Source organism: Puntigrus tetrazona, chromosome 3 (assembly GCF_018831695.1).
Source record: "Puntigrus tetrazona isolate hp1 chromosome 3, ASM1883169v1, whole genome shotgun sequence".
NCBI lineage: Eukaryota > Metazoa > Chordata > Actinopteri > Cypriniformes > Cyprinidae > Puntigrus > Puntigrus tetrazona.
Window position 1 is genome coordinate 20,424,866 of NC_056701.1, and position 27,168 is coordinate 20,452,033.

At 38.7% G+C, this 27,168-nt stretch overlaps 3 protein-coding genes across 5 annotated transcripts; 2 read left to right on the forward strand and 1 right to left on the reverse strand.

Moving 5' to 3' along the window:
- Positions 1–4,641, reverse strand: phb (prohibitin). The gene is made up of 7 exons (XM_043235859.1): positions 4,507–4,641; positions 3,939–4,041; positions 3,630–3,791; positions 3,359–3,501; positions 1,600–1,716; positions 1,427–1,522; positions 1–789 (listed from the first exon to the last, which is right to left on the reverse strand). Exons 2-7 carry the CDS (start codon positions 4,021–4,023, stop codon positions 577–579), a joined length of 816 nt encoding a protein of 271 aa, XP_043091794.1. The 5' UTR covers positions 4,024–4,041; positions 4,507–4,641; the 3' UTR covers positions 1–576.
- Positions 4,642–5,503: 862 nt separating this feature from the next.
- LOC122341693 (major vault protein) lies at positions 5,504–18,591 on the forward strand. Of its 2 annotated transcripts, none has more exons than XM_043235236.1 (17): positions 5,504–5,652; positions 7,125–7,289; positions 8,079–8,274; positions 8,557–8,680; positions 9,609–9,740; positions 9,921–10,015; positions 10,250–10,486; positions 11,372–11,497; positions 12,436–12,633; positions 13,468–13,703; positions 13,910–14,107; positions 14,561–14,705; positions 16,319–16,530; positions 17,386–17,502; positions 17,587–17,713; positions 17,802–17,990; positions 18,118–18,591. In XM_043235236.1, the coding sequence occupies exons 2-17, from the start codon at positions 7,153–7,155 to the stop codon at positions 18,241–18,243; spliced, it is 2,595 nt and encodes an 864-aa protein (XP_043091171.1). In that variant the 5' UTR covers positions 5,504–5,652; positions 7,125–7,152; the 3' UTR covers positions 18,244–18,591. The 2 variants fall into 2 exon arrangements, with proteins under 2 accessions (XP_043091171.1, XP_043091172.1); XM_043235237.1 differs by having other exon boundaries at positions 12,439–12,633; positions 16,319–16,529; positions 17,385–17,502.
- Positions 18,592–20,042: 1,451 nt separating this feature from the next.
- LOC122342178 (trafficking regulator of GLUT4 1) lies at positions 20,043–27,125 on the forward strand. Of its 2 annotated transcripts, none has more exons than XM_043235996.1 (5): positions 20,043–20,401; positions 22,125–22,422; positions 23,551–23,843; positions 24,076–24,208; positions 24,907–27,125. In XM_043235996.1, the coding sequence occupies exons 2-5, from the start codon at positions 22,209–22,211 to the stop codon at positions 24,921–24,923; spliced, it is 657 nt and encodes a 218-aa protein (XP_043091931.1). In that variant the 5' UTR covers positions 20,043–20,401; positions 22,125–22,208; the 3' UTR covers positions 24,924–27,125. The 2 variants fall into 2 exon arrangements, with proteins under 2 accessions (XP_043091931.1, XP_043091930.1); XM_043235995.1 differs by having other exon boundaries at positions 20,043–20,307.
- The last annotated feature ends 43 nt before the right edge of the window (positions 27,126–27,168 follow it).

Sequence of the window (27,168 nt, forward strand, 5' to 3'; positions counted from 1 at the left end):
TTTTGATTTAGTATAAATGAACAATTGTTTATTGATTATTTTATCCATTCACCACTTGTTAAACAAGGGCATTCCTTCTGCCACATACAACAACAAAAACACATTCAAACCCAAAAACAACAGTCGTTCCGGCAGGAGCAGATGGTGCGATGTGTCAATCATCCAGCACTCACTACTTATGAATGTATAATTTAATTTAGCTTTGCATGGCATGTAGATCAATTTCCGTGTATGGGTTTCAAACAACATCGACTCGCATTTAGCCAAGAAAATGTCTCCAAATGCAAATATATGCACCTGGAGCACATTTACATACACACAGACTCTTCCCCTGGGTTCTCCTTCACTCTTAGAAAATACTGAAACCACCCTGTGGCAGTTCATACTTTCAGGAAGAGAGCAAAAAAGCCCTTGAACTAAAAGAGAGAAAAACACAGGGTATTTTAGTCTCTTTAAAATTTGCCTATAGGCTGATCAGATTCTACAGACATCACCTTTTCTGAAAGTAGCCAAGCTTAGAGCAGAAGAAGAAGAAGTGAAGCGAGTATGTGTGTGTGTGTGTCTTTAGTTTCCCTATCACTGTGGTAACTGAAGCAGCGTTCCCTGTCCAGACGGGAGGTAGGTAACATTGCGTGAGCGGCTGAGCTGGAAGGCGATGTCCTCTGCAGCCTCCAGCTTTCTCAGCTCCACCAGGCCATCACCAGCTTCTGCCAGAGAATTAGCGATCAACAGCGCAGCCTGAGAGTCTCCTGCCGCTGATATAATGGCCGCCTGCTTCTGCTGCTCTGCCTGGGACACAAACACAGAGAGAATGTTAAACCACCTGTTGCTTGTGGACAACTAAAACAGCATTTTAGAGTTTAGAAATCAATGTATGTGTTCATTTTACTGAAATAAAAATAATATTTTAATGTAAGTATACATATCTATAAGCCAAAAAAAAACTGTTTGTGTGAGGTTGATCACTTTTTTCAAGAAATGCTTATGAGGAGGATGCATTAAACTGACCAAAAGTGACAGTAGAGACATTTTTATGTTACAAAAGATTTAAATAAATGTTGTTGTTATGAACTTTTATTTGGGGAAAAAAAAAAGTATAATAAATCACAGCTGAAAAATCAGCTTATGTTAAATTGTAATATTTCGCATTACTATTTAACGGTTTTACAATAAAATAAATAATAACGTGTTGATGACAATAAGAGACTCTTTAAAATAATTATTTTGCTAATATTTTAACATAAGCAAAATATTCCAAACTATTTAGGTAAATTATTATATATTTTTCACCAAGCAAAATGCACATTTTATTTAGTTGATGCTTTTAGTATTTGATTCTATGCATCACTTACAACACCAAGAGTCTGAATATTTTGCTTACACTTCTACTTAAACCATGTAAGAGTTGGTGTATGTAGGCTCTTACCTTTTCTACAACAAACCTAGCTCTCTCAGCCTCCTGCTGTGCAACCTGCTTCATCTCAACAGCCTCCGTGAACTCCTTGCCAAACGTCAGATGTGTCTGAGGGGAGGGGAAAATGTTAAGGTGAGGCACGGCAGTGAAGAAAAACAGAAAGAGAGAAAAGCAGAGGTTTTTACCAAGGAGACGTCATCTAGAATAAGGCCAAAGGTGGATGCTCTTTCTGTCAGATCCTCGCTGACCTGCCTGGACACCAGCTCTCTCTGAGTGATGAGCTCACCGGCATCAAAACGGGCCTGGGAAAAAAATTTACATACATTAAAACACTGTTTAAACTATATTTTCTGCCCAGTATACACTCCTGTTCAAAAGAACAGGGCTTTCAACAAGGCTACATTTCACTAATTGAACAATTGAAGTAAAAATGTAAAATAACAATTTAAAGGAACTGTTTTCTATAAAAAAAAAATTTTTTTTGACATAAGAGGTTATTGTACACTAAAAACCATCTTGTAAGTTGTCAAATAACAGTTTGAGGAATAATATAGCATAATAGTGTGGATAAACACTGCCTCTACAGAAGATCAACGCCTGCTTCTACATCACTGCTTTAGCCCCGCCCACTGATTCACACAATACACATTACAAACATTAAGAAAGAGTGAATGAACTTTTGTACATCACTTTTTTTTTTTTTTTTTTTTTTTTTACAGTGGATTAGTTTACAAACAACCCACAATTAAACTAAAACTAATAAAACACCTTTTAAAACAAGACTTTGGCTCAAATAAAACATTAAAACTGTAATTACATGGTATTATTGAACAACACTGTTAAAATACATAATGCAATATACCTATGGACAACATGAACATGAATCCAGGTAAATTTGTTAAAATCATATTGTTCTTATGGAGATGACGTGAGCTGAGCTGCTGCATTTTAACTAGTTCTTCCCTACCCTTATAGATGGAGATGCGCTTCTCCATTCATCGCGGCTGTGACTCTGTTTGCACACTTTCTGCATCTTGTGTTTATAAGAACAAAATAATCTGATTGGCTAGTAGTGCCTGTTTGGTTGCGAGAGAAAGCTGTGCTCCTCTTATACCAGCGAACTCATTGTCTCGAAGGTGATATCATCCTGTTTTGTTTTTTTTTTTATGTATGATTATAAATCTTGAGTCTATAATTCACCATGCCAATGTTCTAAAAAAAGGGTGAAAAAAATAAGACAGAAAACATCCTATTACTTCTAAAGCTTTTTGATGCTTTATACATTATAAGTAAAGCTAAGAGAATGGAACAAAAAACAAATATAGTTTATATAGATTCTTGCTGAACTGTTTGTGAATTATAGTCCTCCTGTAAAATTTTAATTTACGCAATGCAAAGTTGTAATTACAACATCAGTTGTTTTAAGTCACTTTTAATTTATATATTCATAAATATAAATAAATACATACATATATATATATATATATATATATATAACCTTCTAAACATCATAATGTATTTTCTATTGTAACTATAGAATACATGTTCTAATACAACGCCATTTTGCATGTTTTTGTTAAGTCACTTATATTATTTAACAAATTTCTCGTCAATACAGATGCAGCATCCGAACATGCTAACTCACAGACACGCTCCTAACTAATATTAATTTCAGTAGTTATTTCACAAGCGTTCAACTTGAAACATGATCTAATGAATGCAATTATCATCACTGAGTGCAGGCTTCACTACTTAATATTTCTGTGGAAAGTATGAAACATTTTTGTAGGATCCTTTGAATAGAAACTTCAAAATTCTGAATAGTAACATTAGAAATTTGACATTTTAAGCCAGAATAAAATTTATCTTAAAAAACAAACAAACAATCGCCCTGCCTGGTTTTGATAGCTGACATGTTTTCCCAGCGTTATGTATGAGACTCACCACTACAGACTTCAGAACCTCAGTGGTGATGGAGGGCAGCACTCTCTCATCATAGTCCTCTCCGATGCTGGTGAAAATCCGCGGCAGCTGTGCAGCAACTGGCCGGAAGAGGATCCTCAGCGTGATGTTGACATTCTGCAAATCTGAGAGAGACAAAGACAGACCATTATGCAGTTCCCTAAATTAGTAAAAGCAACACATTGTGATGCAGCGAGAAAGAAAGATGCAGACATTAAAGAATAAATAAAATAACTGATGATAAATGACGCACCTTTGCTACCAGTGATGACAGGCACATTGCGTGGACGGGACCTGCAGTCAAAGATGATTGGCTTCTGAACCCAGGGAATTAGAAAGTGTGTGCCCTCCCCAACGACAGCATCCTGAACACCTCGAAACCTGTCGAAGATGACCGCCCTGTGTCCCGCATCCACTGCAATGAAAAACCTCAGAGTTAGGCGACTTCTAATTAAAAACCTGGCAAAGAAACACTTTGCTTGATAATCATTTTTATTAACTCAAAACAATTACGCCACTGATTTATTAGGTACGTTAGGAAACGATTTAGCACTGAACTTACCATTGAAAAGTGAAGAGTTTACTACACCTCCTCCTATGGCCAAGGCCAATCCCAGCTTTCCGATAGACTCAAAGAGCTTTGCCATGGCAGCAATGTGACAGTCCTGGGGAGAGAAGCATATTCATCTTAAGCATCTCATTATGGCATCTCTTATGACCGTAAGACGTTTAAATAATTAAACCATTCTGATTGGTTAGCCTTGACACTGACATCAATGAAACGTGCTAACCTGTCGTGGGTCAGACACTGAATCGGAAAGGCATTGGTAAAACAACCTTACAATTATTAATCTGCCCTTATAAAATATATATTCGCTAACAATAACATGAGAGAAAATTAGGACGGATAAAAAATAATCCCGTTGTAGTAAAGTATTTAATTAGCCTGCTACAAGCTAATGCTGCAACTGGCATGCACTCAATTGCCGCGCTCTACTTTACCACCAAAACGCGCTAATAATGCTTATTTCTCTCTCAAAACAACACATTACCATTATCGGTCTACATGTATAAAAAAACACCTAGTCCATATTAAAATACCGCTAGTTTCTTACAACGTGACCACTCACCGACTGCACTGATAGATCACAGTGACCTCCACCGGAGCTTGCGTACGAAACACATGAGAAGGTGACTTCTGAGCATGCGCGAAACCTTCAACAAGCGCTTCTCTGATTGGACAGAGGGCCACAGACGAAGACGCCCACGTGAGTAACGATAACTGTTATTTGTCGACGTCTGCTCGTGGAGATTCTAATCTGATCAACAGCGTGGGTTTTTCTTCCCGTGCTGTTTTTTGGCACTGTTAAAGTTTTGATATTTAATTCCCCCAACAACAGTGACAACGTCCGTATGATGGATCAGAACATGTAGTCTGGATCAGTTTACGGCCACTGTAGTGTTGTGACGTTTCCAGTGTTTAAAAGGGGTTGCCTTTGTTTTTGTACTGTTTGTACTGTTCTCTGAGGTCCTCTTATAATGTCACCAGCATATTTACATCAAAATCACTTCAGATTGCAAACTATTTGCTGTCCTGTTTTTAACCCTCTTCATCGGAACATTTCTAAACACTGCACTGTAGTTGACAGACAACATGTGATTCAAGTTAACAATGCATAAATACTCGGTGCATTTCAATCTCTGAAAATCCTGTATTGAATTAGGCTTTGTTTCCGCACATCTTTTCGCCAGCACCTGACCAATTACTTCCTATTGTACCATAATAAAACTGGCTATGATATTTATCTATTGTATTTTGTTTATTAATTTAAAACAACAACCTTGCATTGTGTACTCACATTTTTTATTATTAAATATTTCCAATATACTGACTGTAGCTCACAAGCAACCTCTAGTCTACCAAAACCTCTTCAAAAACGGGAAGTTGCGGAGTTTTAGCACGAGCTCTCCATAAATCATGTGGACGCAGTGCATTTGATCGCAATGTCACAAAGCGAATACGCTGTTGGTTGTTTCACGTTTCGAAACAGATTCAATATTTTCTCCACCACTGACTATAATGTATTTCTACACGCAGATACAGTAAGCCACGTGACGCAGTGACTCTTTCTCCAAGTATAGGTCTCTGCAGGGACCCCTCCTTCTCCGGGACGACACACCTACCAGGGCTCTTATTATAAACCATCGCGCAGCATTCACTCAGTCGTATTAAACTGACGGACCCGACCTCAGGCTGGACGCACTCTTCTGAAACCGTGAGTATAGGTTATGTCGAAATTTACGGGAGACGAGTCTTGAAAGGCAGCTAGGTTCACCTAACTTGTTTAGCTGTGACATGATGAAAGTTGATGCTAGGAGGACGGTGCGTTTTTAAGCAACAGCCTAGATTTCACATGCAAAGCACTGACAGTCGCGGCGAACTGTCGCAGTCTGCGCGACTTTAACTTCATCTTTACGCGCGTATGATCAGATATTATCAGAAATCAGAAGAGTTTCATGTGGGATGTCGTTAATCGCAGGCTTCCGCCGATCTGTCGCGAAACTTTGAATCGGTTTCTTTTGGTTGTCATGGGATGCTGCAGTTCTTTAAATCGTGAAAGTGCTAGATTGGATTAATGTAATTGTGTGATTTCCGCGTTCATCCTCAGACTAACGCGTTGTACTATTGGCGCACCTTGAACACGGCCGGCCCCCGTACCCGACGTCACGGCACGCGGAAGATCTGATCGATTACCTTCAGACTAACGTGTTTGTTTTCTGGGTGTTGCTATGTAGAGTGGGCTGTGTATGCCTGCGTATGCACATTACAGCCACAAGCACAAAATGTTGACCGGGGATGTCGTTTTGATCGTTTTCAATGTATCCATAAATAATAAGCATCATACGCAGATGTTTTTAGTCATTTCACTGTCAGCCAAAGCCAGGTAAGAAGTGCAGTGACAGCATACAGCATAAAGACTGAAATGTAATGCTGCAATAATATTATTATGACCACATAACAGTCTCCGGTTTCTCACTGAAACAGTACAACCTTTAATGATAACGTTCTAGGATATAAATATAATAGTTAAAATTATGCCAAATTTTTCTTATCTTAATTTCACGTTAATATGCTCTTTGTAGCACCTAATCCAATAAAAGTTGTGTGGCAATTAATAAATAAACACCAGAGAAAAGGGATGTCCTATACAATGCACACACAGTCTGAAGGGGTTAATGTAGATATATACTTTCTTCTTTAACAGTTAGGCTGCATGGCATTATTAATCTTTTAATAGATTAATAAATTACCAGCTAAACTACCTGATATCACTAGTTTAGGGGAAGGAGCGATGAAGTGTTGGGCAACATTTGTGTTTGTGAGAATTTTGATTGACGTACTTTTCTTCCTACTAAATAATAAAAACAAATCTATAATTTAGTCTTGATGATGTCAAGGACTTATCAGAATTTTATCAGTTTTAATCCCATTTGAAAAGCTAAGTGTTGTCATCTGACCCTTGGCAGAGCTATCACGAAATTGTCCAAAAAGAGATAAGATGCCGAGGTGTGTTCGCTCATGAGCAACCAATTCTGCTGACCTTTATATTATTGGATTTTCCATGAATAGTGCAAACTGATGTGAACGGAGACAATATCTCATGGCCCTGAAGTAGTTGCATGCGCAGATTATCACATCCTTTTACTGCATTTTGGTCACTAATCTCACATTTTTTTTAAATTTGAGTTTGTGAGGAGCAACAGTGGGAAGAAACATGGACGCTGATCAGCTGCTTGGTGCCTCAATCATCAGGATCCCGCCTCACCACTACATCCATGTGTTGGATCAGAACACCAACATTGCTCGGGTGGAGCTGGGCCCTCTCACCTATATACGCCAGGACAATGAGAGGTAACCTGGAGAACAGCAAGTTCACTACTGTATTATGCAACAGCCCTTGAAATACAGGTCTAAATAGCTTCTTAATTTTATTGTACACAAAGTGGCTAAGCTGCTGCATTATGCGTATGACATTTGCGTGTCCGGTTTCAAGCTGTGATGAATGAGGGAGTTGCTGGGACACATGGTGTGTAATCAGGCCTTTTTCAAATCCTCTACTGCACACAATTCAAACAACAGCTGTTTATTAACATTGTTAGGTCAGTGTTGTATATTTCGTAGATTTATTTTTAGCCTGTCGGTTTATTTGATCACTCTTCTTTGAAAATACCTCATCTCAAATTTTCGCAGTTATTTCTACAAAAACAAATGACTCAGTTGAGCTCAAAAGTCAGGGGTTATTAAGATTTGTTTTCAGATGTTTTTGACTTTACCAAGGCTGCATTTATTTGATCGAAAATACACAGAAAACTGTGAAATAATAAGTTTATTTTTTAATGTATTTTTATAATTTATAAGATTAATTTGCAGCATCATTACTTGAATTTTCAGTGTCGCATGATCCTTCAGAAATAGTAAAAACTGCATAATATTTCTGTGGAAACCGTGATCATGTTTTTTTTAAGCTTCTTTGATTGCTTAAGTTCCAGACAGTAGCATTTGTTAGAAATATTTAGCCACATGTCTTTACTATGACATTTGTTGAATATAAAGTGCAAAAACTGTACTGACCCCATACTTTTGAACGAGAGTGTATGTGTCTTGATATAACGTGATTTACTGAAATCTGTTTTCTCTCAGGGTCTTGTTCGCCCCCGTCCGTATGATCATGGTGCCGCCCAGGCACTATTGTGTTGTGCTCAACCCTGTTGCCCGTAACGATGAAGGCCAAGTTCAGTTTGATGCATCAGGCCAAGCTAAGCTCAGACATGCTGACCTGGAGATCCGCCTGACCCAGGACCCGTTCCCCCTCTACCCTGGTGAAGAGATTCAGAAGGTATGAGGCTGAGAAATGTGTTGCTTTGCGGCTTGTGGCTTAAGAGCTCAGACTTATGGTTGTTTTTAACAGGTGGTGGTTGTTTCAATCTGAGTCACACCTACGTTTTTTCCATCAGCTCATGTTGACTAGAATACAACGAACACCATTTTGCAGCAGATCTCTAATCATTATTTATTATGATTATTATTATTTTACATTATAAATATAATTATTACCATTTTCCTCTTCTTCTACTTCTTATTATTGTTAGTAAACACTTGGCCTATTTCTCTTTCACAGGATGTGACGACACTGCAGATTGTGTATCCGGACACAGCCCTGCGTCTGCAGGCCCTGCTGGACTTTGAAGAGGAGGGAGGAGACAAGAGGGTAGCGGGAGACGAGTGGCTGTTTGAGGGTCCAGGTACCACTGCTGCACAACTAACATTGGCATTACAGAGTTTGGTGTGCTAGCCTGGACCACTTCAGCTGCTCAAAGCATATGACGGTTCAAAATAGTGAAGTTCAGAAGAAAATAAAAGGCAGCAAAGTGGTTCCTCATGTTGCAATGCTACCGTGCATAGAAGAACGCTCTTCAGTGTTTAGTGTCCTACACATGATGAGTGAAGGCCAGATAACTTCAAAAAGATTTTTTGCCCATTTAGTTTTGCATGCACTGCAAGTAAACTAACTGAAAGATTCAGTTAATACAAAAATCCATTTATTTAATCGACTAACTCATTGATAATATTGTTTGCTCATTTTGCTTTATGGTTAAGTACTAGTTATCATCAAAGTAGTTTATCCTTCTTCAACCTACGCACAGGCTCTACTCTTCATCACAATGATAAACCTGCAAAACGTCAGAATAACAAACATTAAACACTAACACAGCTGTCACTGTATTGATTCACCATGGTCATAAATCTATTTAGCACTGTTTTTCAGATTTTTTTTATGCACTTTTCTAAAGGCAGTCAGCTGTGGAACAATTAATAGATTAAACCTTAAGTCAACATGAGATGTTGTTTGCCGCACAACTTTCCATAGTAATATGACAACAGGGTGTTTAATGAGAAAACGGTGAACTGGTGAATTCTTTACTGAGAAAATATGTGAGATGGGACTTGAATGGATTGTTAAAAGTAGCTCTTACATACCTGAATGAAGCCAGTGAATGAAGACAAACATTTTCTGGAAAGGCATTTAAAGGAGTGTGAATGGGAGTCAAATTTGAGTCCACCAGCAGCTTGTTCAGGAATTATTATTATGTATGTAATGTATGCATGGATTATAGGTGACATCATATGTTGTAAGATGTCTAACCTGGTGAGCGTTTCATTTTCCGGCAGGAACATACATTCCCAGGAAGGAGGTGGCGGTACTTGAAGTCATAAAAGCCACGGTGATCAGAGAGAATCAGGCCATTCGCCTCAGAGCGCGCAAAGAGGGCCGTGACCGCAGTGGAGTGCAAAGAGTTACTGGTTTGTGAGAGAGTTCAAAACATTCAAATTATCATTACTTGCCCACCCTTGTGCTGTTCAAAAACTTGTATGACCCTATTTTAAAAAGTCAGTGGCCATTCCTTGTACAGGCAAACAAAGTTAGCCACAGTTCATATTTTGCATTTCAAATAGCTATGGCTGAAACTGTTTGTGTTTCAGGAGAGGAATGGCAGGTGAGTAAGGTGGGGGCTTATCTGCCTGGAGCTCACGAAGAGGTGGTGGATATCGTCAATGCTTTCATCCTCACGGACAAGGTACCCTCTTCTGTCCCTTTCCTCGTAGTTGCCATTAGCATGTTTTATTTCTCAGTTCAAATTTGAGTAGACGGGTAACAAGGGACTGGGGGGTTAATTGGTTCAAGAGAAAGGTTAACGTATAGCACATAGTGATTAAGGACGAAAGCTCTTCACTAATGAAGTCACAGCTTCGGCCCCAGGCTTATTAATTGCTTGTAGCTTATTACACTGCTTGTCAACTGCCTTCATTAGAAAGCTCTGCACGTGCGTGCCCTTCGCCCGTTCCGTGACGCCGCGGGCCGAGAGCGGCGCACCGGAGAAGAGTGGCTGGTGACCGTGGCGGACCGTGAGGCTCACATTCCCTCTGTGGCTGAGGAGGTTGTCGGGGTGGTGGACGTGACTACTCTGAACAGCAGGCAGTACTGCGTGGTCCTGGACCCCGTGGGGGCTGATGGGAAACCTCAGCTCGGACAGAAGAGAGTGGTGAAGGTGAGCGGATCGTTCTGTGGTTTCAACTGAGGAAAATTACAGCTTTTAGTGTTAAGTGCCTGATAATGAAACCCATAATTACATTGAAGGCTGCTGCGCTACATGAACATGGGCCTAATGTAGAACTCTTTTAGTCGCACATTTAAAAATATATGAATGAAACTATGTGAATGAAAATGAGAGCAAACGTTTTTGTAGGTTTTGTCAAATATAAATCTATTAAAACTCAACATGATTACCATATGCATGTGTAACAGATGTTACACTTTTTACATTTTGTAAATTTAACACAAAAATCTGCGATATTGATGCATATATTTTAAAATGTAATTTATTCCTGTGATGGGAAAGCTGAATTTTCAGCATAATCTTCAGCGTTATAATATAATAAAATATAATATTTAATTATAATATATCATTCTAATCATTCTATCTGCTTTGATTTGATTTGCTGCTAAAGAAATGTCTTATTTTTATTTAATATTTTGTAGGAACTGTGGTACATTTTTCAGGGTTCTTTGATAAATAGAAATAATTTATTTGAAATTGAAATATTTTTTCCTAACCCATCTTATTGCTATTAATAATATTTAATTGTACCTATAGTAATCTGATGCAATGAAGTGCACAACTTTTTAAGCATGGTTAATGTATCCAGACATTTAAAAATATTGAGCAGCCTCTACTCTTATAACCTAATCATAATGTGCTGATTAATAATTGTCACTGGCTGCTTAAGTTTTTTTGCTGTATTTTGAAGCCACTGTACGTTCTAACAGAACAGTACATGTACTATATATTTTAGATTTCTCATTAAAAGTAACTTGCAGTGTAAAGTTCATGTGAAACTTTCATCCCGTTTCTCTCTTTCTCCTCGTCTCACAGGGTGAGCGTTCGTTCTTCCTCCGGCCAGGAGAGCATTTGGAGAACGGCATTCAGGATGTGTATGTTCTGTCAGAGGAGGAGGGCCTCGTGCTCCGTGCTGTCGAAGCCTTCATTGACACCGAGGGGGTAAAGGACATGCTTGATCATCTGTAATGAATTACTAAAATCACTCGTTTAGTACATAATTAACTAACTAGATACGGAGTGTACGATCAGCTGTATGTGCAGGTCGTGAACACCTGTGCCCTGCACTAGAAAGAAAGAAGAGAGCTCTGATTCATTCAAACAGTATTCAAACAAGGAGGTAAATGAGTGGAAATGCAGGGTGTAGACTGATTAGGCTGTTGGAGATTTCCAAACAAAAGAAAACACACAGAGAGTGGGTGGATTGTGTTTGCAGACGTTACCTGTTTCACTGGGTGCTGCCGTTGCCCCTTGTCCTCAATAATTCAAATAATTCTTTGCAGCATTCTCCAAATTTTTGTCTTTGTTTATACGATAAGACAAGAGAGCGCTTTTTCACCCACTTGGTTTTCTGTTTGTGAACAAGGTTTGTGTTTAGAGAGCTTTTAAGACTCACAAATCACCTTGTCATAAATGGTATGAACAGGAAGAACTTGACTCTGGATCAGTGAATATATTGTGTGAATGTAAATTTAACAATAACTCATTTGACATTAAGAGCACTGATATGGCAGGCAGAGGGGAGGATCGCTTCCTTCGTTAATTCATTATCTTTTTTTTTCCCCATCCCTTTTATGAATATTTTTATTCCCATCTTCATTTTTTTTAATAAATATGATTTTAATCTTTTGCAATCCCCATTTTTTTTTTTTTTTTGTTGTTCACCTTGACTTGCACACTCATGCACACACGCACACACACACGCACACACACACACACACACGCACACACACACACGCACACACACACGCACACACACACAGTCTGATCATATGCCACTTGTGCTACAGTGTCCTTCCCCACCTTACACTAATGTTTGCCTTTGTTACTCCGCCCTCCATCTTTCTTTCACCCCTCCTCCCCCCTCCTCGATGCTTCAGCAGGAAGAGGCAGATGAAGATGAAGGGGAAAGCCAAGCCAAAAAGAGGGGAATACAGCGGCGTCCAGGTGACCGCTGGATGCTGCGCGGCCCGATCGAATACGTGCCGCCCGCCACCGTAGAGGTGCTGCTTAGACGAGATGCTATCCCGCTGGATGAGAATGAGGGCATTTACGTCCGGGACATCAAAACTGGAAAGGCAAGATTACAAATAATTGTTCAACCAAATGCATTCTTTGAATTTCTAAGATTTTTTAAAATCAAATTTGAGTGTTTAGGATAATCACATGGGAAAATGAGAGGATTTTTTGAGTCTAGGGGTGAGCATAGTGAGTTCAGTGTCAGTCAAAGCAGCAGTTCAGGCAAAAATGTTGTCATGCTTTACAGAGACTAAAATGTACAGCTTTATTTGTTGTAATGTTTACATCTAATGATATCATATTTTATTATAAGCTACTGTGGAGGGGAACTTAAATTTCAGGTTTTTCACGCAAACAGCTGTCATATGGCTTCAGAATATTAAAATAAGAAATATATGAATCATTTATTGGTATTATAATAGTAAGTAACAAGTAGAACAAGGACACCTTAAGAATAAAGTGTTACCAATATTTATTTTTAAACATATTTTTACAAATTTTCTCCATTCAGTTTCATTTTAAGAAAAAAAGTAGCTAGGACAGTTATCTAAAATTCTAACTTTTGTGTCAGAAAGGCAAAAAATTATATGGGTTAGGAAAAAAAAAAAAAAAATATATATATATATATATATATATATATATATATATATATATATATATATATATATATATATAATATAATTGTAAATATATATAGCTGTTATTTCAGTTTAGTAAATTTACGGAGCTGTGTAACAGTTTTTTTTTTTTTTTTTTTTTTTTTTTTTTTTTTTTTTTTTTTTAATTTAAATTAATATTGACAAAACCAAACAAGCTCAAGGATAAAACCTCACAAACATACTAATGAAATGAAGGTGCTTTATTTCCCGGCTGAGCTTGTGTCTGTTTCTCAGGTGCGTGCTGTGATTGGCCAGACCTACATGCTAACGCAGGATGAGGAGCTGTGGGAGAAAGCGCTTCCAGCCAATGTGGAGACTCTTCTGTCTCAGTCCCGTGACCCGATGGCTGACCGCTCGGAGCGAGGAAGAAACTTTGAGCAAACTGAGAGAGATAAAAACAGAGTGGTGTCCTATCGTGTCCCTCACAATGCGGCCGTGCAGGTGTATGACTACAGAGAGAAGAAGGCCAGGTATGTAGTGATACCAAATGGTTAAGGCTTTTAGGTTCATATTCAGCTTTTATTCTTTTTACATTTCTTTTAAATTATTTATTTTAGTTTGTTTATATATTTATGTTAACATATTAATTGTTAAAATATTAATTTATAGCTCCGATGTTATTATTTGGATTTCGTAAATCGTTCTCGTTCTCTTCCTCATCCGGTTTCTCTCACAGGGTGGTGTTTGGCCCTGAGATGGTGATGCTGGGACCTGATGAGCAGTTTACAGTTCTTTCCCTTTCTGGAGATAAACCCAAACGTCCTAACGTCATCAAAACCATTTGTCTGCTGCTTGGCCCAGACTTTTGCACGGACATCATCACCATCGAGACGGCCGATCACGCTCGCTTGCAGCTGCAGCTCTCTTACAACTGGTACTGTGCTTATTGTTGGCTTGTGTTTGGTTTGTGTTTTCTGTGTTTTGCGTGTCACCCCTTGCTGAAGAAGCATTTTAGAATCGTAACATAAACCGTTTTACTGACAACACATTTCTGTGCCAGTGTGTGTCTGTATGTGTATGCGTTTAAGAAAGGAGAGTATGTGCTTTTCGTACACAGCAATCATTTTGTAGCAAAAACAGGGAATTAATTTGTCATTTTTATCTTGTCCTTTACTAATTTGCTGTTTATTTGCTTGGTCCGTATCGTTGTGGGTTTTGATTATTTTGCTGTTGTGAGCTGTAAAGACCTTTTGAAATCGTAAGGCGAAGTGCGTTTCGCTGAAAATAACTGCACTTCTTAGGATGTTCATCAGCCGATATTAAACTCTTTCAACAATATAATTTAGCTGATCAGAAGAGTGACCTCTCTTTTTTCTCTCTGCGTCAGGCACTTTGATATCAAACCTCCCGCCGAAGCGGCCAAGGCCACGGCGCTGTTCTCTGTGCCAGACTTTGTGGGTGACGCGTGCAAAGCCATCGCTTCCAGAATCAGAGGAGCGGTTGCTTCAGTGCAGTTTGACGATTTCCACAAGGTATGTGACACACCTTTTGAGATTTATTGCACCTACCGCCTATGGTTTTCTTTCTTACAGGTTTAGTTTCTCAACCTTTGACCATACTTGTGTTGCAACAAGTCATGAAATGAAAACTTGTTACTTGCTTCGAAAACCAATTTATGATAAAGCCTTTAAAAAGAAAAGCCAGACGACATAAAAGATGACTATGATGCTAATAGCTGAATTTTATTCACAATGTGGTATAACATGTTAGTAGCTGATATGATATAGTATAAGGAACAACAGAATTTACTTTTAAAATACAGATCACAGTCTTTTTAGATGAAATGGTGAAAAGTTTTTCACCAGATCCAATACATCACAGCCGTACCAGTAAATGCAGAAGACAGCTGTTTGACAGAAGATCATCCTTTGATGGGATCTATTTCTGTTTTGGTGTTATATATTGGTCCCATAAAAGGCATTGGTACACGTAAGCCAATAACATTTTAAAAGAAACTTGCCTGAAATCGATAAATAATGACTTTTTTTGTTTTGTTTTTTTTTTCTTTTGGACAGTACAACATTGTTTAAAAAATACATCAGAGAATATACAGACCACAAATGTTTCTTACATTTTTACAAAAATAAACTCGCATGACTGACAGCTTTAATCATTTGTTCCTAATGTACCTTTTTATACTAATCAAAATAATGATTCACCAAGAACTTTCATACAAAAATTGACTCTAAATGTACAAAAAAAAAAAACCCACAAGAAGCACCGATTTAATAATTGGTTTAAGAAACTATAGCATCTTAAAATGACAATATATTCTTTAGGATTTACTAAGATAGTTAATTTAACAATTTTGTGGTCTTTAGCTGATGTTCGGTGGGGTCAGGGGGCCTTTTATACCTTCTGGCAGAGAGGTTTAGGCTTTTTTTTCATATTATTGTCATGGTGTGCTGTGGGAAGGAGCGCGCAAAGATGACATAACATTTAACAAAGCCAAGGCAATTCCACACAGAAGGGGAGCAACCACACGTATATATCAACGAGACCAGACAAACTTACACTAAACACAATCAAACTTATAAAGGGGACATTAAAAGACAGAAGACTAGGAACTAGGTCACACATGGCACATGAAAAATTAAAACACACAAAACAGGGGTGTGACAATTATGAGGCATTCATACATGTATCAGTTTTCAACAGAATGTGTTCCTTCCACCAAGAAAAAATCCTTCATAACATGTGACCAACAGTAAAGAGATCTGTCTAGAATAACACCTACAACTATAATGATAAAACGCACAGAAATTATATCATAGGAACGGTCTTCAGAATTTTTTCCAGCTGATGAGCAATACAAACATTGACACCCAAATCAGAAACCATCCTTTGGATGTGCTAAGAATAAGCAGATGATATTGTCCGCTGATGTGGACACTAATATCGTTATGGCTATCTTTTATAGTTATTGTTCTTTGTGTGAACAGGGCTCCAGTTTCATCACAAAATACTGATACTTTTGAAATGGTTTAAAAAGTCTGGCTTAGTTGCATAAACCCCTGACTTTAAAACCACGCCTGCATCTTGTTTTACGTTCTCTGCTCTGATCACGTGCGTCTATTTCTTTCAGAACTCCAACAGGATCATCTGTTCGGCCGTCTTTGGTTTTGATGAGAAGCTTGCGGTGCGGTCCAGTCTGCGCTTCAATCAGAACGGGCTAGTCATCAGCAGCGTGGACATCCAGTCTGTGGAGCCGGTGGACCAGCGCACCCGTGACGCCCTGCAGAAGAGTGTGCAACTAGCCATCGAAATCACCACCAATTCACAGGAGGCTGCTGCACGCTACGCTTTACCTCACTCTCTTTATGACCTTTACTGCAGGGGCATTTCCCTTCAATATAATATAAGCCTCTGGTGTCCCCAGAATGTGTCTGGGGGAAATCCCCCACAGATTTTCTTGGGTGTGAGCAAAAACGCCTCTTTTTTTTGTGTTTGATTGGTTTGTATGATAAATTCCTCCTTTTTTGTGTTTGATTGGTTTGTATGATAAATTCCTCCTTTTTTTGTGTTTGTGCTTAATCATTGTTCACTAATTAGTCTGAATCAACAAAATGGCATTCATGGAAAGACCAATAAAATAAAATAAGGTAACAACTCACGCCAATGTATGTAACGACTTTGTCAAGTCAAAAAACACATTTTAAATGACCTAAAATCATGATCTGTTGATTTAATTTTTTTCGTGAGCAATCAGATTGTTGTACTTAAAGGTAAAAAAACAAAATAGCCTAATAATTATTATTGATTACAATGTAATTAATTACATGATGTGCTAACTATTCTAAGGCAAACTTTGGATTTGAAAATATCACAAAAATAATTTAAAGCTGTTGAAAATGATCAGAATTCATTAAATAGTATCTTTGTTGCTAACAGTCTTCAAAATACTTTATTTTATGTTCCACAAAAGAAAGTAAGTCATATAGGTTTTAAATGACATGAGGGTGAGTAAATGATAACAGAATTGTAATTTTGGGGTGAAAATTCTTTTGTCAGTCAATCACTTTACATAAACAATGCTTTACTCTGGTGTTGTTTTTTAGAGAAGACTCAAGCTTCTGTTACTCTGTCAGATTACCTAATTTTCCACATGTATTTGTCTGTCATGCCCATTTACATAAATGTTCCTTCTTTCAGACACGAGGCAGAGCGTCTGGAGCAGGAGGCTCGGGGTCGCCTGGAGAGGCAGAAGATCACAGACCAGGCAGAGGCAGAGAAAGCCAGGAAGGAGCTGCTTGAGCTGGAGGCTCAGAGGTGAATTCACCGTAAGGGCCAGTGCTATGCTAAAGTTTTTCATTGCCGTTTTCGTGGTCAATAATCAGTGCGTGTGTTTTCCAGTGCTGCAGTGGAGAGTACCGGAGCGGCGAAGGCTGAGGCACAATCTAGAGCCGAGGCGGCTCGTATACAAGGAGAGGCAGCAGTCGAAGAGGCCAAGCTCAAAGCAGAGGCCCAGAAAATCGAGGCTGTACGTCTTCCAGACTTTGCTGGTTCTCATCGTTTTCTGTTCTTACCCTGTTAGAGTTTGAACCGTTTTCCTCTCCTCTGTGTGCCAGGACGCTGAGCTGGCCCGTCTGTGTAAGGCACGTGAGCAGGAGCTGGGTTACAAGAAGGAGATGGACAACCTAGAGATAGGGAAGCAGCAGAAACTGGCAGAGATTGAGAGCCGGCGCTTCAAGGAGTTGATGGAGAACCTGGGCACAGAAACCCTGAAGGAAATGGCCCGAGCAGGGCCCGAACTGCAGGTAAGTCAGCATTGGGAAAGAAAATTAGCATCTTTCTGTTCTGGCTTTGGATCATTTCAATATTCTGTCGATGGGATAAATAACACAATAAAACCATTTGTCTGACATCTACCATGTTCTCTTCCAGGTGAAGCTCCTGCAGTCTTTGGGTCTGAAGTCTACTCTTATTACAGATGGCTCCTCTCCTATTAATCTCTTTACTACTGCCAATGGCCTTCTGGGGGCTCTGCAGGGTAAAGGACAGGATGAATAAATACAAAAACAGGAGAGACAGAGGTTAAGAGGCCTTATACCACTTGATATGCATAAATGAAAACTTTTTTTTTTATTCTTAATAGCTATTACAGCAAAGCCTGTAAGTGCAACATTATCAGTACCTTTGCTCAGATCATTGTAATAGATATATTTTCAGTCCACTAACACATAAATTTGTGTTTAAGTGTCATGCTGAAATATGCCTATGGTGCCTTAAATTCAGTTCAACCAAACAAGCTTTCTGGAATGTGTTTCTTTACTGTGCTTTGCTTTTTACAGCAATAAAAGAACATACAGTGTCCAGTAATACCTCAAATGTCAAATAAAACATTATGCATTGCTCGTCTTCATCGCTTCTCATTTATTGAATTTCATAAAGTGTGATAACATTTTAGTTGGACTTTATAGTTCCGATGCTATCAGTCATCAGCTGTGGTTCAGAGACACACAGTCAGTGCACAACCATGATAGACTCAAGTACATTAGAGAAGGATGAATCTTACTCATACAACAACATAAACGATGTCCTGGGGCTGGACATTCAATCAGAGGACGCATAATGTCTGTGTGTCCAAGGTCTAGTTCTTGTTATATCATGATGGGCACCAATAAAATATTAATCTCTCTCTTTCTCTCTTGTAAAATCTTCTATTGAAAATATTGTATTTTAGACAGATTAAGCATATGTGATCAGTCAGTCGGCGTGATTTAGCCAAATAAGACATGATTTTGGATCAACATTACTGTCCAAAAATAAAAATGTATCCCAATCCCTAGCCCTAACCCTACCCAAAATGCATTCCTCAAATCAGTGGGTATGATATCTAATTTTCAAGGGTGTAGGAGCACCTAACCTAATAAACAGACATCTCCTGAAAAAGGATCCCTCAAACCTGATTGGTTGATTGGAATGTTGTTCCAGGAACTTCTTGTACTTGGTGAAATCACGTCCAGCATGGTGGGTCTTTGAAAAATATTTATGACATCCCAAATAAGGGAACAAAAGTATTTTTTTTCACCTATGACATTTTGTAAATGACCTAGTCATCAAAAGTAGTTCAGGTCTCGACACTTAAATTAGGTTAAATACATGTGATGGATGACCCAGTGGCGTGTCTATGGTAAGACGTTACGATACTAGTGGAGCTACTTTGTTATGCCTGCAGGTGGCGACATTGCAAGCGAGTCATTGAATCATTCAAGGGTCAGTTTAAGTAATTAGCATATTTGTTGCGTTAAAGGGTTACATATATATATATTTAAATGGTTATTAAAAAATGTCCAGCCCCATGAAATCCGAGAGGCTTGTGACTGCCCCTGTCCAGGTCCGGAAATGTATGCTCTGTCTACCATCAGTGGTTTAACCGTAATAGCTACAAGAAGACTTTTTATACGGTTTCCATTGCGTTTACAGTTAATAGCGTCCACCGGATGACCTAAAAATGGTGCTATGGAGACTTTACGGTGCCGAATCGATAAATAAAGTGGTTATTTTTATTTTCTTTTGTTTAATTATCCAAACACGGTCTTTAACATTAAAGCATTGTTTAACATCATAATGATATTGTCTACAAAAAGCATCAGAGCATACAAATGCCCTCAACTACAACAAGAATTAACCTTAAGCGACAGGCGAAACACAAAAACACTGCTTTGTAACGATGGGACGCAGCGGACGAGAACTCTGGATGAATCGCGCGAACGAATCATTTTTATTCAACCGACTCAAAAGATCCGAGTTGCCGAATCAAAATCCCCAGCGGCGTCCAGAGCTCTCTCTCCGCGAGTAAACCACCAAAAGAGAGAAACGCTCTCACGCCACGGAGTGGAGCGCGCGCGCAGGCTCACGCGGCGAGGGAGAGCAGAGTCACAAACGCAGTGGATCATATGCCGACACGTTTTACACTTATACACACGAGTATATGGTAGGATAACGCGGTGCTTTAAAAAAAAAAAAAAAAAAAAATCTTAATTCTGTGGCACCACCTGAACTTCGATGTGCTACTGTTCATTTAAATTCAAAATGAGAAAGATCCTCGCAGTCATTGTGCATTAGATCGAGGTGAGTTGACTTTGGGTCCGCATGCGTGCTCCTGCTTTATTACGGTCAGTTGGGTTCTCGCATCAGCGCATCAGTCGTGGCTCGGCTCCTGTGGGTGTGTCACTTCTTACTGCTGTTTTCTCTATGTATAATGTGTATGTGTGTATTCGGTGTGCTCTATGGCCATTATGAATTATGATATAGCCGTTCGTTCGGCAGGCGCGCGGAGAGCCCGTGTGTGTGTGTGTGTGTGTGTGTTGTGTGCTCGTCTCTAGACTGGTACCTCTTTGAATTTCAAAGAGTGACACAGATGAAAGGGAAAAGTCATTGATGTGGGACTGATTGATTATCCAATTGATTGGAGGGTTATGTTGAAAGTAGCGTGGAGCACGAGTCAGTTGCAGTGTTCAGTTAGTATATATTGTCATAAATCATAAAACGTGTTGTTATTATTGCAGATATGGGTGTGTCATTTGATGCTCTTTGTTTTCTCCCAGACGTTGATCTATAGGCTGTATCTAAAGCTGATATGGCCTTTAAAGCACGGCGTGTACTGTATGTAATTATTGTGTATTACTTTGTTTCTGTCTGAATCTTATGAATATTCTTAGGCTTTGCTTCGTTTCACATTGATGTGTGTTTTTCTGAGATCTTGGGTGTGACAGCTAGTTTTGAAGACCACACACAGCTACAGCATGTTGTGTGGCTTTAAGGCAGACCGGTTTGGATGGCTGCAGCTCTCCCACAGCAACCTGTCCTCTTTCAGATCTGTGTGTTGAGGTGAATGAGGGTCGCACACACAAGAGTGCGGTCTTTATGTTTCATTTTTGTCCTTGCAGGGACTCAGGACAGATTCCTGCTCTGAGGGAGATTAAATGTAAGCAGGTGGACAGGTGCAGACCGAGACCATGACAGAAAAAAAAAACAAGCCGCTCTTGGTTACAGTTCACTTGGAAAAATGATTTACCATACCATATACAAATTAATTTATAATGAATTTGATTACATATTATTATCTCCTAGATATAGCAAGTTAATGTGGATTTTTAGGTTGGTTTCTTTTTTTCGTCCCAGCAACAACTGTTTTGATTTCCATTTGATTTGATTTACACAATCAAAACATTGCTCTGTATGCTTTATATACCAACATTTCCGTTCAAGGTTTGAGGCATGACTATCTGTTTTTCAAAGCAGAGGTGTACAGGGGTAGTGTTTGTGAAGCTGGTTTGTTTTTTTCTTTCGTTCTATTCTATTTAAAAATGACCTTTAAACATGTAGACAAGGGGAAAGTTAGGTTTTGCAAAAATGTCAAGTGCTCGTTACACGTTTATGTGTGTTTGAATTTTTGCAGTGTAAAGTGTAATACGTAGTAAATTTACAGAATGTCATTTTAAGATGTTTCAGCATTTCTGAATGGTTCTGAAAAACATTCAGTACTAGTATTTTAACCAAATACATTTAAAAAAGTAACAATATTAATTAATGTTATTGCCTTTTTAAATAACTGTTTGTTATTCTGATATATTTAAAAATGTAATTTATTCCTGTGATAGTAAAGATGAATTATCAGCATCATTACTTCAGAAATCATTTTAATATGCTGACTTACTGCTCAGGTAACATTTATTAAAGACTAGTCTAGTATGCTAATTATTATTATTATTTCTTTTAATAAATATAAAGTTTAAGAGAACAGCATTAATAAAAAATAAAATAAAATTGTAATTACATAATGCACACACAAGACTGAATGGTGTAAATCGTAGGCTTCATGATGTAATTGGCATTGTAACATTTATTCAATGTCTTAAGTATTTGTATTGATTTCTACTCAACAGTTCCCAACGAATTCAGAAACCCTAAATTTCTACTGATATATAAGCTTGATTTGCAACACATCTGTTGTTGTAAACATCTTGGGAATGGATGTGAAGGCTGAGTCTCCTGGTGCAGTGGAGGAAGAACAGCAGCAGCAACAATCAGAGCAAGAGAGCAGTCAGCAAGCAGCCCCAGAGTCGGAGCTCACCGCCATCACCTCACAGCCAATCAAGAGCGAGCAACAAGATCCACCGGCCCCCTCTCAGGATGCCCCACCCAGAGACCACCTGACAGTCATCCACGAGAACATGGAAACAAGTAAATAACTATTTTTTTCATGCATTTTGCATCATTTCTGTACATTTATGGTATCACCTGTCATTAGATCTAATGGTGTTAAGTCTATGTCTGCTACAAAGCTTACAAAATTAACATTTAGTACATTCAGATTTATTAGACTAAAATGACACATTTTCCTGCACTCAAAGGCACACATATATTTTAGTCAACACTTGCCTCTGACTAGCGATCCTAATCTAGTAGTCCTTGACACCCCCTACTTACCGTACTGATCAAAATTTAGTGAAACATCAATATTGTGATATTTTACTGCACTTTAACAGCTGTTAATAACAGCAGCTGTTAATAAACTCTAAAGGGCCCGATTAAGAAAAAGGTTTGTGCTTATATTTCTGTTTTATTATATCTGAAAGTGTCATTTCTGTGATTTCGGTGTCATTACTCCAGTCGTCAGTGTCACACGATCTTTCAGAAGTCAGTCTAATATGCTCATTCGCTTAAGAAATATATCTTATCATTATCAGTGTTAAAGGCAGGTAACACTTTTGTGGAAACATTTTTTCACCAAATGTCATTGAAGAATAGAAAGAATTACAGCATAACCATTTTATGTGTGTGTTATTTTTTACATTTTTAACATTATTAATTCAGTGCATCCTTGCTGAACAAAACCGTTAATTTCATTTTAATGAATCATACAAACTTTTGAATGACAGCGCACTAACAAAGAAAAGAAAACAGCACTTATCAAGGCATGGGGTCTTTAATAATCACAGTCCCACGGCGATGCACAAGCTGCTCCTTCTGTCCTTACGAGAAAAATGATCTGTCAGCATTTTTTTCCTCAAATTCTCTAAGTGTTAATCTTAGACCAGGAGCCAGACTGTTACAAAATGATTTACAGCCTCGCTCTGCTTTCACTCCCTTTTCTTCTCAGATTGTGTACCATCCCCCACTCTCTTTTCTTGTCTGTTTTTCTCAACAAGTAGATGAGTCAGATGCAGTTCCCCTCTGCCAGTAAAAACTGAGCATCGGTGCCTTTAGTTTAGAAACAAACAAAAGAATGGCTTCTTTTAAAAATAGCTTAATAGCTTATATATAGGCTTACATGCATCCAGCTATTGTCTCTCTTTCGCATCACTCCAGGTAACGGCGTGTGCCCCGATCCTATCGAGAGCTCTCCGAGCGCTTCTTCTCCTCCTCGTCAGCAGCACGCCAAGCCCAACCATGCGCACGCAAACGGGCGAGCGAGGCTGAGCAGCCGGTCCGGGTCAGTGAGTCACGCCGGGTCACCTCGACCGTCGCTCACCCGTCAGCCCAGCGCCGCCACCGACGTCGGAGACGGGTCCAAACCCAACGATTATCTCATTTGGGCTATTCTGGCCTGCCTCTGCCCTGTCTGGCCCATTAACATCGTCGGCTTGACCTTCTCCGTCATGGTTTGTGCTTGTGTGTGTACGGGCTGCGATGGCTAGATACAGTTTCTGCCGAGTAAGGAGGGGACTGCGATTTCACTGATACGCAGTCTACAAAAGTGACTTCTTTGCCTTTGATGGGACACATTTCTTACTACCCAAGAAACTGTATTTGGCATAATTCCTGGTGATATAATTATTTGTTCTCTGTGTATATTTTCCCTCCTTTTCATTCAACTTGTCTTTCTGCTCTCAGTCTCGAAACAGTCTGCAGCAGGGCAATGTGGACGGTGCGCGTCGTCTTGGCCAGAATGCAAAAATCCTGTCCATCGTGTCATTGGTGGGTGGGATTATCATCATTATTGTTACTATCGTCATCAACTGGGGTGGTGAGTATCTTTCCCATGAGGCCAGAGCGTGCGAAATTGAATGCAGGCTTAGAGCTGAATTTGTGATTTTGATCAATGTCGGGTTGAAGCTTTAGCTCAGGATTTGAATTAGATCTGATTAAAGGTGAGATCGATCTTTGGCCTCTAGTGGATCTAAGTTTGTTGTTTTATAAGTTTTATAAGTAGTGTTTTTACATATTATATATTAAAGGTTAGATTAAGATCTTTTCTTGTCAGTTCAGGATCTAAAATGTGACATGCAGCATTTAAAAGTTTGGGTCTCTTATACTCAGGGCGCATGGCTGCATTTATTTGATCAAAAATATACAGAAAATTATTACTAATGTAAAATATTATTACAACTATTTCTATTTTTCAATATTTTAACTTGGCAAGCAGAATTTTCAGAATCGTTAATCCAGTCTTCAGTGTCACACGATCCTTTAGAAATCATTCTCATTTACTGATTTGCTGCTCAAGAAACACTTACTATTATCAATGTAACTGAAAATACCATTCATTTGGAAGCTGCATCTTTTTGTAATGAATAAGGACAGCATTTATTTGGAATAGAGAAGTATTTAGTGTCGCTTCTGACCTGTGTAATCAATCCTTTCTGAATAAAAGTATTCATTTATTACAAAAACATCTTACTGTTTGGAATTCACTTTGCTTCATTCTTTCTTCTTCTCTTTCAGTAATACTTAAGACCTGATGGCCGTCACGACAACCAATCCATGATGACCATTTTCTTTTCATGTGTCATTCATCTCTCTACATCTGAATGCTCCTGAATGCTTTTTCAGTTGTTTTGTACTCTTATCTGAAGACTCTGAAGCTGGATGTTACATTTATCTTCTATCGTGCCAGAACTATCAAAAACAACATGGACTCTTCAGCTCTTCAATGCGTGGAAACCCAGAGCGAAGCGGCAAGGCATGCATGTTTTTCTTTTGTTTGTTTGTTTTGTTTTTTCAGCACAGGACTCATCGTTTGAGATGATGTCAGCGAGGAGACCACACACATGATCTCATTTCATTTGTCATGCACCCCTGAGGATGTGAGGGAGGAAAAGAAGGAGAGGGAATTTGGTTCTCGACTTTTTTTTTTATGCACAAGCTGATTTTAGTATCCATCAAGAAAAGCTCAGATTAAAATGTAATCGATTATATAAAACAGCAGATGGCTTCTGAGTTGGCATCCATCCACAGATGAGTCCGATGACCTTAAGAGCTGCTCTAGACTCACTTTTGTCTAGGCTCTCTTTTTTCCTTTGATGGAAGAATGAGCCGCACACCGCGTTTAAACATGGGCTTTTCATTTTTGATTAGACATGATGATTGTGTCTCAAAGGACTAAAACGATGTGGAAGAACAGCACAGGAGCCTCTCTCTCTCTCTTTTTCTCTCTCACAGTGTACAGATATTATGATGAGGTTAACGCAGATAAACAAGAAATGGTGAATCAGAGAATCCTACAGATAGAGAAGGAGGGAGAGGTGAGGAGAAAGTGGGAGGGATCGAGACCTAGCCGCAGTCTTTTGTTTCGCACCGATGGAGGGATGGAGAGAGAAGGATAGGGGAGGGGAGGAGGGGGGCAGTAGCTTCAGATGAAAAGATACCCCAGAGATGGCGAGATGTAGGGAATGCAGTAGCATTGAGAGGGATCTGAGCTGCTTCTGATTGGCTGCTTTCGCGCGCGTGTGAGTCGGAGGAAGCCAATATCGTAAAGCTCGCCAACATGCCCTCCCCTCTTCCTCACAGCTACGCTCAGCTAGATCCTTCAAGGCAAGCATAAAGCAGACCATTAATTTAGTATTGTGTTTTAGCAGTATGAGGCAAAACGATGGTAGAAACAGTCATGTTTTTATACCGTAATGTTTACAGTAGTATCAGACACATTCAGCAGGAACGCTAGGACGTTTCGAACCATGACGAATCATTTTATACAGCTACGAAGTGTTTGTTTGATGGAATGATTTGTGTTGCTCAACAGAATGATACCTGAATCATTCCTGGTCAGGCCACACCGACTGTGCCAAAATTCAGACTCTGCCAAGAGTCCAGCTTAGGGGGGCATGTTTGTGACTGAAACAGGAAATGAGAGCATGGATGCATTTTTAAGAAGGCATATATGTAGGGATGCACTGATATTAAAATTCTATCCCATACTGATAAGCCATTAATTGTATTCTTGTTGGCTTACAAATTCTTGTACTAGCTTACAAATGGCTAGTATTAAAAATGTATGCTTTTTTGTCTATACAAAAGCACAAAATAAATGAAACACAAAAAATTTTATTTAGGCTTGAAAAAAGTGCTTTAATTAACTTTTTAAAGATTACATTTAACAGTGTTATTGAATTATTCATGTTTTTGAAGATTTATGAGATAAAAAATAGCATGCAATTTTACTAATTTTCAAACTAAAATTCCAAAATTGACTGATACATTTACAAGAAAATACTTATTTAAGACTTATTTAAATTAAAAAAGAAGATTTGGACATGCACAAGCAAATATATAATATCAACTAAATAATATCCAATATTGCCAAAATGATACATTTAAATGCTACAGGCTGATAATCAAATGTAAAAACTGTAAAAATTTAATACTGACTGACCAATATATTTTATTCCAACCAACTGGTAAATATTTGTAAAAAATAAAGAAATAGCAGGCAAAAAAATCTAATACTGACTGACCAATAAATTGATTGTAAAAAGATTGTGTAAAAGATCATAATCATATTGTGCATCTCTACATATGAAGTTCTTTTATAGATTAAATTACAAACCCCTCATTTTCATGGCTTCAGGTCTCTTGCATGCAGAATGTGACTCTGTTTCATTGATGTTTACAGCTTTTTGATGGTGATGGGGGCACTTGTTAACTCTCTGAAATCAAGTATTCTTATTTTTGCTGTGTAGCACTTTGTAAATGTTCTGTATCTAGCGC